General features: G+C 39.5%; 1 protein-coding gene across 1 annotated transcript in view; it reads right to left on the bottom strand.

The window, feature by feature from the left end:
- Nucleotides 1-10,779: 10,779 nt before the first annotated feature.
- Nucleotides 10,780-17,322, bottom strand: part of LOC140210095 (sterile alpha motif domain-containing protein 12-like) — a 59,318-nt gene continuing 52,775 nt past the window's right edge. The window contains exon 5 of the mRNA XM_072278930.1: nt 10,780-13,408. Coding sequence (XP_072135031.1) covers nt 13,404-13,408 — 5 coding nt within the window. The 3' untranslated portion in view covers nt 10,780-13,403. The remainder of the gene's footprint in view (nt 13,409-17,322) is intronic.

The raw sequence follows: 17,322 nt of genomic DNA, 5'->3' as shown, positions 1-17,322 counted from the left end.
CCCGGAGGCTGGTGGGGTGGTAGGTGAGGACCAGGGGAACCCTATTCCTAGTGGGGTGGCAGGAGGATGGAGTGAGAGCAGATGTGCGTGAAATAGGGGAGATGCATTTGAGAGCAGAGTTGATGGTGGAGGAAGGGAAGCCTCTTTCTTTAAAAAAGGACATCTCCCTCGTCCTGGAATGAAAAGCCTCATCCTGAGAGCAGATGTGGCAGAGGTGGAGGAATTGCGAGAAGGGGATGGCATTTTGCAAGAGACAGGGTGAGAAGAGGAATAGTCCAGATAGCTGTGAGAGTCAGTAGGCTTATAGTAGACATCAGTAGATAAGCTGTCTCCAGAGATAGAGACAGAAGGATCTAGAAAGGGGAGGGAGGTGTCGGAAATGGACCAGATAAACTTGAGGGCAGGATGAAAGTTGGAGGCAAAGTTAATAAAGTCAACGAGCTCAGCATGCGTGCAGGAAGCAGCACCAATTCAGTCGTCGATGTAGTGAAGGAAAAGTGGGGGACAGATACCAGAATAGACAATAGACAATAGACAATAGGTGCAGGAGTAGGCCAATTGGCCCTTCGAGCCAGCACGCCATTCACTGTGATCATGGCTGATCATCCACAATCAATATCTAGTTCCTGCCTAAGTTTGGAATAGGCTTGGAACATAGATTGTTCCACAAAGCCAACAAAAAGGCAGGCATAGCTAGGACCCATATGGGTGCCCATAGCTACACCTTTAGTTTGGAGGAAGTGCAAGGAGCCAAAGGAGAAATTATTAAGAGTAAGGACTAATTCCGCTAGACGGAGCATAGTGGTGGTAGAGGGGAACTGATTAGGTCTGGAATCCAAAAGGAAGCAGAGAACTTTGAGACCTTCCTGATGTGGGATGGAAGTATATAGGGACTGGACATCTATGGTGAAAATAAAGCAGTGGGGGCCAGGGAACTTAAAATCATCAAAAAGTTTAAGAGCGTGAGAAGTATCACGAACATAGGTAGGAAGGGATTGAACAAGGGGGTATAAAACCGTGTCAAGGTATGCAGAAATGAGTTCAGTGGGGCAGGAGCAAGCTGAGACAATAGGTCTGCCAGGACAGGCAGGTTTGTGGATCTTGGGTAGGAGGTAGAAATGGGGAGTGCGAGGTGTGGGAACTATAAGGTTGGTAGCAGTGGATGGGAGATCCCCTGAGCAGATAAAGTCGGAGATAGTGTGGGAGACAATGGCCTGGTGCTCCTTAGTGGGGTCACAATCGAGGGGTAAATACAAGGCAGTATCTGCGAGTTGTCGCTGTGCCTCGGCAAGGTAGAGGCAATGCCAGACTACAACAACACCCCCCTTATCGGCGGGTTTAATAGTAAGGTTAGGATTAGTGCAGAGGGAGCGGAGAGCATCCGTTATTTATTTATATACACGCATTCTTTCTCTCTCTCTCCTTTTTCTCCCTCCGTCCCTCTGACTATACCCCTTGCCCATCCTCTGGGTTTTCCCTCCCTCCCCCTTTTCCCTGGGCCTCCTGTTCCATGATCCTCTCATATCCCTTTTGCCAATCAACTGTCCAGCTCTTGGCTCCATCCCTCCCCCTCCTGTCTTCTCCTATCATTTTGGATCTCCCCCTTCCCCTACCACTTTCAAATCTCTTACTAACTCTTCCTTCAGTTAGTTCTGATGAAGGGTCTCAGCCCGAAACGTCGACTGTACCTCTTCCTAGAGATGCTGCCTGGCCTGCTGCGTTCACCAGCAACTTTGATGTGTGTTGCTCGAGTTTCCAGCATCTGCAGAATTCCTCGTGTTTGAGCTTTTAATTGTATGCGGTGTACTGTCCGAGTAACAAATCATGCAGCATCCACACAAGCAGAGGGGTGGCTTGACCCTCAATCTCCCACGTTTGGCGGGGCTGGAGATTGTCTTCCCTGGACTTACACTGCCGAGGGAACCAGAGTGTTAGACGAGCAACAAACACAAAGCACTGGAGGAATTCAACAGGCCAGGCAGCATGTATGGAAAGAGTACAGTTGTCATTTCGGGCTAAAACCCTTCAGTACTTTTAATCTTTGATACCCCTCAGTATGAAAACCCAGAAGTAGTCCCAGAACTCCTAGAGTAGAGTTCCAAACTCAGCCAATATCTTCACAATCGCAAACAGATGAATGTGCATTCAGCTGCAGAAAAACTGCTTCTCCCTTGCAATAGACACCACTTATACTAGGAAACACAAACAAGAATAAGAATGGGTCTTTCAGCCCCCAGAGCCCGTGTTGTCATTCAACATAATCTTGATTGAACCACTTCTACGCCTCATCTCCTCTTCTGTGCCAATTCCCCATAGTCCTGAATTCCTTGATCTTTCAAAAATGTATTCATTCCCTCTTTAAATATTCCCAATGACTTAGTTTCCACTGAGTAGAGAATTCCAAAAATTCATCACACACGGCACAGCTTGGATTTAAATGACTAAGGCAGGTGTATGGGGTTGAGTGGGATCTGGGAACAGCTATGATGGAATGGCCTCATTCTGCTCCTATGTCTTATGGTCTCATGGACTCCTCCCTCATCTTGTAACTGCTCCAGTAGTTCAACATTCTTTCATTAGCACAAACACCTCAATATCGATTCTGGCGTGCTCCATAATGATCTCACTGAGATCATCTCTCATTCTTCTAAACTGCAGGGGATATACATTCTTTTAACAATGTTTAAACAGGACCACCATCTACTTGAAGGTTAAGTGATAATTGGTTATGGGCAGTTGTTTTATTTCTCCAATTGCTTGGCATTTTCAATAAAGCTAATGACTACCATTACTGTATGAGGTACTTGATGGTTTCAAGCTTCAGCTCCCCACAGACAGGGGTACATAAGTGGACTTTCCCTTATAAATGTGAGGTGAATGGGAGAATGGCCCAGGAACTTGCAGAGCAGGACAAGCTAGCAAAGAAGGGAGGAATATCAAATGTCATCAGCCCTGGACTGCAATGGATCACTTACCTCGACCTAGGAGAACAGATAGGGTGTCAGTTTGACACATTCTTTAACAGGGAGTTCCTTGGTCTTTTTTCATATAGTTATTTATCTATGTGGTCAATACTGGCAAAACATATATAGTGTATCTCTAACTCTTCCTGATAAAGTGTTGAGTCCTTTGTAAATTTTCCAACCGCAGAGATTTTGTTTTAATGAGTTAGTCATTACTATTGAATTCTGCATGTCAGTTTTAAAACTACAATTGAAAGACCTCATATTTAGATACAACTGTTTTGGAAACAGTAACAGTGGGAGTTAGTCAATAATGCATTCTTTAAGACAAAAGATATCTGAAAGAATAGAAAAGTAGAAAAAAGATCATTGAAGTACACCTTGAGTAAGTTTTCAATCTGTAATATACAATGTCATATTGATGGAGGTTCCATCTCACAGTTCCGATGACCCAAGCTTCAATCTTTGCCTCCAAAGCTTCTCTAAATGGGCTTCTTCCAGGTGCTATAGTTTCCTCCCACACAAGACCATAAAACATGGGAGCAGAATAAGGCCATTCACCCCATTGATTCTGCTCCACCAATGCTGATTTACTATCCCTCTCAACCGAATTCTCTTGCCTTCTTCCCATAAACTTTGACACCTTTACTAATCATGAATCTATCGAGTTCTGCCTGGCGTCCACAGGTGCCTTATGGCAATGAGTTCCACAGATTCACTACCTTCTGGCTAAAGAAATTCCCCCTCATCTCTGTCCTATATGGATGTCCCTCTATTCTGAGGCTGTGCCCTCTGGTCCTAGACTCCCCCACTATAGGAAGCAGCCTCTCCACATCCAATGTAAATCGGTATTTCAATGTTCAATAGGTTTCAACAAGATCCCCCTCATTCTTCTAAACTCCAGTGAGTATAGGTCTAGAGCCGTCAAATGCTCACTCATTAACCCTATCATTGCTTGAATCGTTCTTGTTAACCTCCTCTGGACCCTCTCCAATGCTGGCTTATCTGCTTGTAGATAAGCAGCCCAAATCCGTTCACAATACTCCAAGTGTGGTCTACCCAATGCATCATAAAACCTCAGCATTACATCCTTGCTTTTATAGACGATAAGATATAGGAGCAGAATTAGGTCATTTGGTCCATTGAGTCTGCTCCCACATTTCAGCATGCCTGATCCAATTTTCCTCTCAGACCCAATCTCCTGCCTTCGCCCCGTATTCTGTTATGTCCTTACCAATCAAGAATCTATCAACCTCTGTCTTAAATATACACGGTTCCTTGTGGCAAAGAATTCCACAGATTCACCACCCTCTGGCTAAAGAAATTCCTCCCCCTCTCCATTCTAAAAGGACACTCCTCTGTTCTGCATCTATGCTGTGTCTTAGGCTTGCCCTCCATAGGAAACATCCTCTCCACATCCACTCTATCAAGGCCTTTCACCATTTGAATGGTTTCCATGAGATCACCTCCCATTCTTCTGAATTCTAGTGAATACAGGTCCTGAGCCATCAAATGCACTTCATATGACAAGCCATTCAATCCTGAAATAATTTTCATGAACCTCCTTTGAACTCTCTCCTGTGTCAGCACATCCTTTCTAAGGGGACCAAACCTGCTCACAAAACTCCAAGTGAGGCCTCAGCAGTGCAGTGCTTTATAAAGTTTCAACACTGTATCCATGCTTTTATATTCTAGTCCTTTTGAAATGAATGCTAACATTGCATTTTGCTTCCTGATGACAAATTCAACTTGAAAATTAACCTTTAGAGAATCCTGCACAAGGACTCAAAAGTCCATTTGCATCTTTTTCTCGTATTTTCTCCCCTTTTAGAAAAGTCAACTCTTGCATTTCTTGTACCAAATTGCCTGACCATACTTCACGGCACTGTATTCCATCTGCCATTTCTTTGTCCATTCTCCTAATCTGTCTAAATCCTTCTGTAGTCTATTTCCTCAAAACTACCTGACCCTCTAGCTCTCTTCATAATTGTCATCAAACTTTGCAACAAAGCCATCAATTCCATCATTCAAATCATTGACATATCTTCTTCTTCTTCATGTGCCTTTCGCGTTACATGTTTGGGCGATCATGGCACTCCACATCCAATGACCCCTCACAGCGTCAATGATATTTTGCACACTTAGATCTGTTAGTTCTTCCACAGTGTCCATATATTTTCTTCTTCGCCTTCCTCTTTCAAGTTTCCCAGGCATACGGCCTTGTAATGTAAGGCATTCTATTTCTCCCTTTCTGATTATATGGCCCAGGAATTTAAGTTTCCTCTAATTTAATGTTCTCATTAAAGATCTTTTAGTATGGGCACATTGGAGTGCTGTCTCATTAGTTACCCTATCTCTATATGATATTTTCAGCATTCTTCTAAGGAACCACATTTCTGTTGCTTCTAAGTTTCTTTGGAGTTCTGATGTTATAGTCCATGTTTCGGAAGTATACAGCAAGATTGACCAGATGTAACATTTTAGTAGCCTAAGCCTTGTCATAGAAATGCATCTGTTGGTAAAAATGGGTTTCATTTTTTTGGAAGTTGGTTTTGGCAATGGCAATTCTTCTTTTTATTTCTACTTCTAGCATCTTGTGATATAAAACTATCAAGGTAATTAAAGCTGGTCTTTTGTTCAATCTTATGGTTACCAATGTACAATTAGCAGTTGGGAGTATCCTGCTTTTTGATAATACCATACATTTGGTTTTTTTACAGTTGATGGTTAGACCAAAATCTGCACTTTTTTGTTCTACTTTGTCTGGGAGGGTTTATAGGTCTTCTGCAGCACTTGCTATTAGTGTGGTATCATCTGCATATCTTATTTTGTTGATGTTAACACCTCCAATTTTTATCCCATCTAGGTCTTCTATTTTTCTGAGAATCATTTCACTATAGATATTAAATAATTCCAGTGAGGGTGTTTAATATCTGAAGGTTCCCCTCTATTATCTTCAAAAAGCTGCACTATATACTGAATCCACCTCTCACATACTTTATCTGAATCTGTTAGTTTGGATCCGTCTGCTGATCTTATGCATCCTGTAGAGGAGGTTTTCTTAATTCCAGTAATTTCCTTAATTTTCTTGTGCATTTCTTTGCTGTTGTTAATATGGCCTCTGCTTCATTGCATCTTTGATTCAGCCATTCTTCCTTTGCAATATTGCACAACTGTCTGGTCTGTCTGTCTAGCTCTCTGTATTGCACTTCATTATTCTTCACTAACCTTCTTTGTTCCATCAGATCTAGAATTTCTTGGGTTATCCACTCCTTGTTGGTGTGTTGGATTTCTTGTACTGGGATTATCTCCTCTGATGATTGCGAGATAGCATATTTAAATCTGTCCCAAATGGGTGTTGTTACGTTTTCGTTGAGGTGTTCTTCTACAGCTGTTTTGAATTGTTGCTTAAGTATGCTATCATTTTTAAGTTCTCCCAACATATACTTCTTTCTCTTTTTTCCACGTTTCAGTTTCTTTAATTTTGTTTTGATGGTAGCTATTACTGGATGGTGATCTGAACCACGGTCTGCTCCTGGATAGGCTTTAGAATTTGTGATATTATTTCTAAAGCGTTCATTGATGGTAATGAAATCTACTTGATTCCTTGTTCTATCTCCAGAGATAATCCAAGTACACAATCTACGTGGATGGTTTTTATACCAAGTATTGGTGATCACTTTGTTGTTTCTGACACACCAATCAGTAAACCTTTCTCCATTTTCACTTTCCTCCCCTAATCCAAAAGGTCCTATGATGTTATCAATCCTTTCCTGTACAACTTTGGAGTTAAAATCTCCCATGACTAGTTTTATATCCTGAGATTTACATTGCTCATAATCACTGTCGAAATCTTCATAAAACTTGTTGATATCCTCTTCATCCGTATCATTTGTTGGTGCATAGGCTTGGATTATGCTAATGTTAAAAGGGTTACCCCTTAATTTAACTAAAAGCAGCCGGTCAGATATCACCCAAAATCTCATAAGACATTTTGATACTTGTTTGTTTAAAATAATTCCAGCTCCATGCATATGCTGTTGACCTCCAGAATACATTATCAGAGAACTACTCTTAGTGAATTTGCCACTGTCAGTCCATCTAATTTATGACAGGCCTAAGATATCAACTTCCAACTTTTTCATTTTATTTAATGTGTTGTCCAACTTTCCTTTCTAGTAAAGTATACGGATGTTCTATGTTGCTACCCTTAACCTTTCCCTATTGCTTACAGTCTCTGGATGACAGTCTGGTGTCACCTGCACCACATGACTACCCCTACCGAGCAAGGTGTTGTTCTGTTGATTCGACTCAACCTCATTCACGCTGTTGTTTGGTTTCCTTCTTTTGTTTCTTTCCATGATTGACTTGGCAGAAGCTTCAACAGTGACACATACTGTAAAATTAATCAGTCCTAACACAGACTCCTGTGGATCCCACCACTAGTCACTGGCAGCCTATCAGAAAAGGCTCCTTTTACTCCCAGCCTTTGCCTTCTGCTAATCAGCCATTGCTTTATCCATGCTAGAATCTTTCCTATAATACCTTGGGCTCACAGTTGTTAAGCAGCCTCATGTTTGGCACTTTGTCAAAGGCCTTCTGAAAATCCAAGTACACAAATTCATCCAACTCTCCTTTGTCTATCCTGCTTGTCACTTATTCAAAAGAATTCCAACAGATTTGTCAGGCAAGATTTTTCCTGAAGCAAACCATGCTGAGTAAGGTTTATTTTATCATGTGCCTCCAACTACCCTGAGACTTCATCCTGTATTAACTCCAGTATCTTCCCAACACTGAAGTCAGATTAACTGGCCTATAGTGTCCTTTCTTCTGCCCTGTTCCCTTCTTGAAATTTGCAATTTTTCAGTCTTCTGGAACCATTCCAGAATCTTCACTAGTGGCACGATGTCAAATGCCTTCTGAAAATCCAAGTAAGCAACATTCACTGACTTCCCTTTATCTATCCTGCTTGTTATTTCCTCAAAGAATTCCAACAGATTTGTCAAAATCCCAAATACAGGTACATATGATTTAGTTAGTTAATTGGCCACAGCAAACTGCCTGTAGCGTATGGGCGAGTGGAGAGGTACAGGGGAATAGCATTAGTGTAACTAGTTGCTTGGTGGGTCAAACATGTCTTTCATGATCTATGGCTTGCAGTTCTTTCAGATAAACTTTGTGATAAACCTTTTATAAACATGCACAGGAGGGAAAGTTGGTAATAAAAATGGTGAAAATGGAAATCAAAATTTTTACAGCTTGTTCTCCATTTACGCACAAAAACATCTCAAATCTAAAGAGTAATTTTGTTCTTATGCACAGTTAAAGCAGCAACTTTCAACAGGAATCAAAAAGGTCACATTATTACGATGCTTCAAAGATCTTTAGCTACTTCCAAGGTAATTATTGTAAAGAGAGTATCTCAAGAATTAAGTTGTATTCTGTTGTATATCATGGAACGATTTGGACCCATCAGTATAATTTGAAATTGCTACTATAATTTGAGGCAGGAGGTAAATGATACCCACAAGTTTGAATGGTAGGTTCCCTGAGGACTCTGTGACAATGTTAAGATAAATCACTTAAGGTTTTAATGCTGTTTGATTTATATATTTTTTTTTAATTTTAGGGTATGCTGCTGCTGAACAGATGGACAAAAAAAACTAGAAATTGATTAAAATGAACAATAAGTACAATAGCTATGTGCTTCCTGTAGGTATAGCATACTGGCTAATGAAGTGAGCAAAAGGTATGTGAGAGGTTTTGGAAAAGGAGCAAAATAGTTTACAAAAAGAAATTCAGACCAGAACCTAGTGGCTAAAAGTATAGTTAATGATGACAAGTTTGTAGCAAGTTGGTGAAAGGAATAAAACTGCACAATAGTTGGAGGAAAGGAAAAATAAATTGTTTATAGGAACACAGGAGGCTACAAAAATAGAGGAAGAAGTAAAGGAGCCAAAACAAGCAGAAGAGGATATTAATTCAAATCTTTGGGAATCAGTAAGTGTTTAGATATAGCTGCTGAAGCTACTGAGAAAAGATGTTGTGACAATAAGCAGATCCTCAGGAGCCGAGTAGCACATTGTACCTCATGCTTTTAACTATACCAACACTTGCTGTAAACCATTCCATTGCTAGCCTTGGACCAGCAATTCCTGATGGAACTGAGCAGACGGTATGATTGATGATCTGAACAACGCTGTGTTCACTAGCACCCGCTGAGGACCCCATGACCAATCTTCCTGGGCTGATGACATTACACTTCAAGAAACAGCTTCCAAACCTGCAACCTTCTCCTTTTCCAGGTAAGACTCACCTCAGCAATACATTTGAAGTTCATCCCTGTTGCTTGCCAGGAAACTGTTTTGCTATCTTCAGGTGGTTTTTAATGGCTTTTCAGTGTTAAGTTCAATTTGGTGTATTTCAAGATGGCGAACCATTTTCTGCAATACTCCGTATAATTAAAATTCAACAACGGATCAAATGCTCTATTCTCCAAAGAATCAAATCTAGAAAAAAAGAATGCAGCTTTCATTCCATCATTGTAACTGACCTCATTTTAACAATATACATCAATGAAGACACCAACTATATTGACATACTGTGGTAAAATGCTGTGCCTTGTTTACTTTTATTGATTTCTTCATTCGGCCAGAACTAAGAATTAAGTTATGTGACAGTGACAAATATCTTACAGATATTGATAAATGAAAAGGGATGAGATGGCTTTTAAATACAATTAATTTCATCTCACAATGAAAATTCTTATGAAAAGTTGAACAAAGTCTTCTTTCAAATTGAAGTCACAAACCCAGCTGTCTTTGAAAGTTTTCCTTTGGGGGGGGAAGAGTTACCCAGATCTATTTTAACAATACATGCTAGCAAGAAGACAAATTATTTTTGCAAAACATTAAATATAATTTCCTTTTAATCTTTTCTCAGGTAAGAGCTGCTTAAGTTCTATGCTCCCCTACTGTATTCTGAAGCAGAGTAAATATATGTAGCCAAGCTACTACACGTTTTCATCATAGAAAAATGGAGAATTCATTCAACAGATAAATGACCTACTTACTTTTACAAACAATTGAGAACTAACGAATAATATAAATTTTATTCGTCACAGGTACATGGAAACAGAGTGAAAAGCGTCATTTGTGGCAGGGATGTGCTGGGCAGCCTGCAAGAGTCACTATACTTATGTCTCCAACATAGCATGCCCATGACTTACGAACCCTAACATATCTTTGCATTGTGGCAGGAAACAGAAACAGAAGCCCTCCGAGGAAACACATGAGATCATGGGGAGAACGAACAAATTTCTTACAGACATCTGTGGGAACTGAACCTCGAACTTGCAGTTAACCGCTACGCTTCTGCACCCCCACTTTGATGCAACTTAAATAGGCGTTTCTGTTCAACATTCCTTGAAGTTTTGAAGGAGTACAGTATTGGAATTGTCAATCTCTGTTGAAATGTGTGAAGATGTGGGTAGTGAGTAGTAGTCAGCGATTCATAGTCAGTGGAGTTCTACATGGAGCTTGTGCTGCATGTAGTACTCATACCTGTATTTTGCAGTCAGCAGCGAATGAACTTAGAAGAAAGCTGAAAAATAAAAAGATTTTATGAGCTACGTGGCGGAAGCTGCCCTTATTCTGGAATGATATGGAAGCTGGTACCAAAATGATGTTGGATCTGTGGAATGCAGAATCCGTGTAAGCAGACAATTAAATTGAAGAATTCTCAGAAGCAGACATGATGTAAAACATATTTATTCATAATTCTATTTCATTGCAGAAAGCAAAATAAAAATGGGCCTTTTCACATAAAGGGAACATTAAAATAACAAAATTAAAAATTACAGAATTTTCTTTTTTTTTCCCAAGAGGGAATGACAATCCCCACAAAAAGGTTTTAGAGTACTAAATATTTGATCAAAAATAAAATGATTAAAACACAGCTTAATCAACAATACAAAATCCTGACAGTATCAAACAGTATGTTTGATTTACTCATCACATCTGGCTACATTTGTGGAGAGAAACTGTTCAGTTTTCAATACATTTCATAGTTCTATTCCTCTTCACGTTTCCAGACGTAATATCAATTATTTCTGCGCTCACCTGTATGGAGTATTCCATTTTCCATTCGCTCTACTCTCCTCATTTAGTACATGTATTCTGTGCATTTAGTATCTCTTTTCTCTACAACTGCGATAAAAGTTGGAGTTCAAGTGAAAGTAAACAGATTCTGTGTGACTACATCAACGGAAGTTGCAAAATCATGAACTGCAGAGAAAGGATATCAAGAACAGATGCTTGTGGATTTCCATGTTTAATTTGGCCAAAATAAATACCAACAATTCCTGTCAGCTTTACACAGCAATGGCTGGCAGTATAAACACCAATCATTATTTGAAAGGAAGGTGTCAAAACAATTCCAAGTTGTACCACTATTTACTAGGCAAAATAATAGGCAAATTGATATTAATCATTTCTCCATTTGGCACATTAGTTCAGTTCTATTAAACCCAATAAATGGGAGGTGGCACAGGAAGGATCAATGATGGGTAGACAACAAATGGGATCTGTTGAACAACCTTAAAGACTCTTGACTGGACCTATTATACAATAAAAACTAACTCAGTCTCTCAAACTACCTTGTCATGATCCTTGCACTTTGTCTACCTGCAGTTCACTTTCTCTGTAATAAACACTACATTCTGCACGATGGTTCTGTTTCCTTTTTGTACTACTTCCATGCATTTGAGTGTGGAACGATCTGTCTGGATGACATGCAAATAAAAGCTTTTCACTCTATCTCGGTGTATTGCACAATACTAATCAGCTAAAAGAAACTGCAAAGTCACCGGGAGAATTATTATCACCTCTTTGATTGCCAATGAGTCCATTGTTTAGATTCTGTACCAATTTTAGTCAATACCACCATGGATGGTCCCAAACCCAATTGTGAAACAAGGAGAGTCGAGCATGTGGCGTGCAACCCCGTCCAACAAAAACTCCTACAGAAGTGCCAACAGAAGCTCCTAAGACTGCATCCCCGGAGTCATAGAGAAGTACAGCATAGAAACAGGCCTTTCAGCCCATCCAGTCCATGCTGAAACCATTTAAACTGCCCACTCCTACCAACCAGCACCAGGACGATCGCCCTCCATACTCCTACTATCTATGGACCTATCCAAACTTCTGTTAAATGTTAAAATAGAGCGAGCTTGCATGCACCACTTCTGCAGGCAGCTCATTTCACACTCTCACGACCCTCTGAATGAAGAAGTTTCCCCTCATGTTCCCCTTAAACTTCTCACCATTCACCCTTAACACATGACCTCTGATTGTAGTCCCACTCAACCTCTGTGGAAAAAACCTACTTGCATTTACCCTATCCATACCCCTCATAATTTTGTATACCTCTGTCAACTCTCTTCTCAATCTTCTATGTTCTAAAGATACAGTCCTACCTATTCAATCTTTCCTTAAAACTCAGGTCCTCCACACCCAACAACATCCTTGTAAATTTTCTCTGCACTCTTTCAACCTTGTTTACATCTTTCCTGTAGGCAGATGATGAAACTGCACACAATATTCCAAATTAGGCCTCACCACTGTCTTGTACAATTTCAACATAACTCAATACATTGATTTATGAAGGCCAGTGTGCCAAAAGCTTTCTTTACAACCCTATCTACCTCCGACAGAACTTTCAATTAATTATGGACCTGTATTCTCAGATCTCTTTGTTCTACCATAAACAAAGAGGAAGGATCTTTGCCTAGAAGACATATGAATTTATCTGGTGAAAGCTGTATGTCTGTAGAAGCCACAGAGCCAATTAACCTACCTTCATCTAGGACAGAGGACCACAGTGAGCTGCTGTCAGTGGTCTATCCCCTAGAGTAGTGATGATTTTAATCACCAAATAACAATTTTAGTCAAACTTTCTTGAAAATGATTTCAACAGGGTACTGCAGAGGAAGTTCAGAAATTATTCCAGGATTAAGATTAGCAGTATATAAAAATTCAACCTGCATTCCATTACAACATCTTCCAAAAATGTTTATATTACATCATCCATTACATTCGCAAGAACAGTATATTTTCCTTACAAATATAAGCAAATACAGCATTTTATTTTGTATTAATTCTATTTTAATGTAACTCAAAATAAAGTGGAAATGTGATCAAAGACTGTATTTACATAGTTTCCGATAAGGGAACACTTAGGAAACCTCTGTTTCCATTTAATGAATTATTTCTGAAATGCAGTAATTGTTGCCTAGAAAGAAATCTGGAATCTAACTTTTCCATAAATACATGTAATAAATTAAAAAAAAATCTGATGATTTTCAGATTATCCATTTTTGTGCCGAAGATCTGAGAAGAAATATTGACCAGGATACTTGAAGAAATTTCTGACAGGAAATCCTTAGTCTGAAAGGAAAATAGGAGATTTAGTTTCCAACTTCATGTAAATGATAATGGTTAGAAATTCTATTGTGCACCATTTTGATGTGCTAAGCAATAATTTAATACAAGGCTGATTTCAGAGAACAAATAACAACTTAGCATTTTCAGACCCAAGCCACTTCCTGTGCTGAAATTCACTGCCCAACTCTGTATGAAGAAATGAACGCTGAGCTTCTCTAACAAGTTTCAAGCTTAGGAGGGTGGATTTAGTAACCCTTGTATAAAATTACTTACCTGAAGTCTGGATTGATTCTAATGTGGGTATACCATATATCACATTAAACGTACATTTTTTTTTATAGCAATGTTGTCCTGATGGCTGGTCAGATCTAACAACACTGTGATCTCTGTTTTGGAGGATCATGTCAGGACATCTTTCAAGAGGCGAACCCTTACAAGATGTCAGGCCCCAACAGTGTCCCTCGCCAGCTACTGAAATCCTGTGCCAACCAACTGGATGGAGTGTTCAAGGACATCACCAATCTTTTATTGCTGTTCTGAGGTACTCATTCACTTCAAAATGGCAGCAATCATGCCAGTGCCCAAGAAGAGCAGTGTGAGGTGCTTCAATGACTATTGTCTGGTAGTTCTCACATCTACTGATGAAATGCTTTGATATTTGTTATGAAGAGAACTTAACTCCTGCCTGAGCAAGGGCTGGTTGTCCACTCTGCTTTGTAGCATCCAGACAACAGCAAATATTCATCAGGCTGCTCTTTTATTAATTACAACTTGGCATTCCCCTCTGTGTTCATCAGCAAGCTTTCAAAACCTGGGCCTGTGTACCTCCCTCAGCAACTGTCTTCCTCATTGGGAGTAATTAATTATCATTGTAACTAATATTCCAGTAACATTTCTGTCTTTATGAACAGAGTTAAATTACATGTAAAAACATTGTAATTAGGGATACAATTCTTGATGGATTTCCCTACATTTCCAAGCATTTTGCTGAAGTTTAGTATTTTAAAGCAAATTATTTTCAAATATTGAATTAGCAGCATCAATCAAGCAAAAGCCCTAATTTGGTTTACAAATCAGAAGAAGCCAGTATTCTTCATTAAAATGGATATACATTAAAATAAGTAGCTCCAATTTAACAACCATTTTCATTTTAATAGGTAGAGCAGACAACAGAAATTTAACTAAATGCCTTTTTGAAGGAGTAAGTGCTTATGACAGTGTATTTATGTCGATTAGGGGAGCTCATTTCTCAGACACTATCATCAATGACCTTAAGCAAAACTCAAAAGTACTGCATGGCAGACTTGTTCAGCAGAGAGCAATAATGTGTTATACATGATAAAACATTCAATTGCTACAGTACAGTCATTAATTAAACAACTCAAAATACAGCATCATACATACATGTCGTCATCTACATCAACTCCCATGGAGGTCAGATAGAAAAACGTTCCTTTATTACCATAATTGTGCACCAACTAAACCAATTTCTAAACAATTCCATTGTACTACATTACTGAAAAGTGTCCTTTTCACAAATTGTTATAAATTAAGTTGAATAAATCTGCATGGAGCAATCTATAGTTAAAATAATGTTGCTGCAGTATATTTAGATCCTGTGGCTTAGTACTAACACATGGAGAAAATTATACTCAGCTTCTGCACATACCACAGTGCCAGATTACTGGTGAATTACGGTCAGGCTCAATTATTTTTATTTTATTTAAAGATACAGCGTGGAAGGGACCCTTCCAGCCCAATGAGCACGCTGCCCAGCAACCCACTTAGTTAATACTAGACTAATCACAGGACAACTCACAATGACCATTTAACCTACGTGTCTGAAATGTGTGTGGAAACCGGAGTACTCAGAGGATAACCCATGCGGTCATGGAGAGAATGTACAAACTCCTTATAGGCAGAGTAGGAATTGAACTCTGAACTCTGACACCCCGAGATGTAATAGTGTCACGCTAACTGCTACAGTATCATATTGCTCCCAACAGGTATCCTTCAAGCCGGGATTAAATCCGTGACCTAAAGATTACTGGAACACTCTCCAGTCCTCCTCTCTATCATCTGAGCTATTGAAGGTGCTAAATAGTGAAAATCTGCCCAAGGGACAAACGTTGCCCACAAAACAGCCACTGAAGACCTGACACCTGGAAAAGGAACAACCTCAGACTCTTTCAGCTGTAAAAGCTGTCAAGGATTTTGAATGCTTCAGAATGTTCAAGACATTCAGAAATTTTTAAAACATGTTAGAATCATTTTTTTTTTAAATGGATACATTAAAAAATAAAAAAGCTGAAAGAAATACAGTTAAAAATAACACAATTGAAGTTATGTTGAGTCATACAACCCAGAAATATGCTCTTTGACCCACTGGGCCCATGTTGACCACTAATCACATTTCATTTTCCCCGTAGTGCTATGAACTCTCCCAAAATCTAACTTTCATCTACACACAAAGGGCAATTTAATGAAGGTAATTTTGGGGCGCGGCATAAAACCCAAGCACCTGGAGGAAACACAAATCATCATGCAAATACCACAAAGATAGCACCTGTGGTCAGGCAGATTCTGTGGAGACAGCTTCCCTATTAGCAGACAGGACACCTTGTTTGGCTGAACATCCACATTAATTTATATTTATCTGACATCTTATCTTGTGCCACCATGTCCTTAATGACCTCACATGACTGCTCTAAACATTGTATTGCCCAATAAAATAACAGAATGTTGGAAATACTAATACTGCATACATCTCTCTCAAAACTTCCAGTCTATTGAAATAAATGGACTGCCTGTTCCAGCACCAGTTCTAAACAAAACAGACAGCTTTAGCAAGCAACACACATCAAAGTTGCTGGTGAACGCAGCAGGCCAAGCAGCATCTGTAGGAAGAGGTGCAGTCGACGTTTCAGGCCGAGACCCTTTGTCAGGAAGCTTTAGCAAGTGTGCTTTTCTCTTTTTTTTTAAATTTTATTTTTATTTGGATAAGGAATTCACACATATCATGTACTTTTTTCACACATATAACCTTTTCCATTTTTTTATATGTATAAAACTACAATTATTTATACATTCTTATAAATGTAGAACTCAATTAGCAAGCTCCTGCTCACACCAGGTCCTGAACTTCACAACTCTTTTTTGGGTGGGCAGGGAGTGAGTTGAGGGGGATGCTAACTGTACTCTTTCCCAACACATTTTAGCCCAGAAAAGCAGCACAAAGTTATCCCCATTTCAATAGCGCTGAGGGCAAAGATAACAGAGCAAAGATGTACCAAGGATGAACATAACATGCATCTAGAACTTTGTATTCCAGTCTTAACTAGTCTCTTTTGCATATCATTCACACACAATCACAAAGTTTAACCCACCCAGGTCTTTGCATTCTCATTTGTAAAATCAAATCCACTTACAATCACTTGATCCCTCAATCCACCCCCACCCTCCCACTTCTCCTCCAATTCTAACTGCACAAGAAAGCAATCTGTTTGAAATTCTATTTATTTTGCAGAGATAACTCGACTTGCAAACACAGCTTGGATACATTGAAAGTGACATGAGAATATTTTGGAATTACGCCCTTCATTATAAACCTGTCGCAAGGTTTAATTATCCGTACTTTTGCAAATTCAGGATTCAAGTTTATTTATCATGTGAACATCAAAACAAACAGTGAAATACGTCGTTTGTGTTAACAACCAACACACCCAAGGAGTGCCACTGACTGCCTTGTTAAGGTCAATGGATCATTGACGGCACCCATTCCCTTTAGAAGAGTACAACATCAGTGATGCCCCATGTCCGTCTAGTTGAATGCGATTTGTGTAGAACCATTCCTGTGCCTTCTTTGGTGGAGGCTGATGGGTCTGGTTCTGCACGAACCAGACAAGGAGGTTGTCCTC

Source organism: Mobula birostris, chromosome 2 (assembly GCF_030028105.1).
Source record: "Mobula birostris isolate sMobBir1 chromosome 2, sMobBir1.hap1, whole genome shotgun sequence".
Classification (NCBI taxonomy): domain Eukaryota; kingdom Metazoa; phylum Chordata; class Chondrichthyes; order Myliobatiformes; family Myliobatidae; genus Mobula; species Mobula birostris.
Note: the sequence above shows the minus strand (reverse complement) of the source record. Positions and strands in the feature narration are given on the sequence as shown.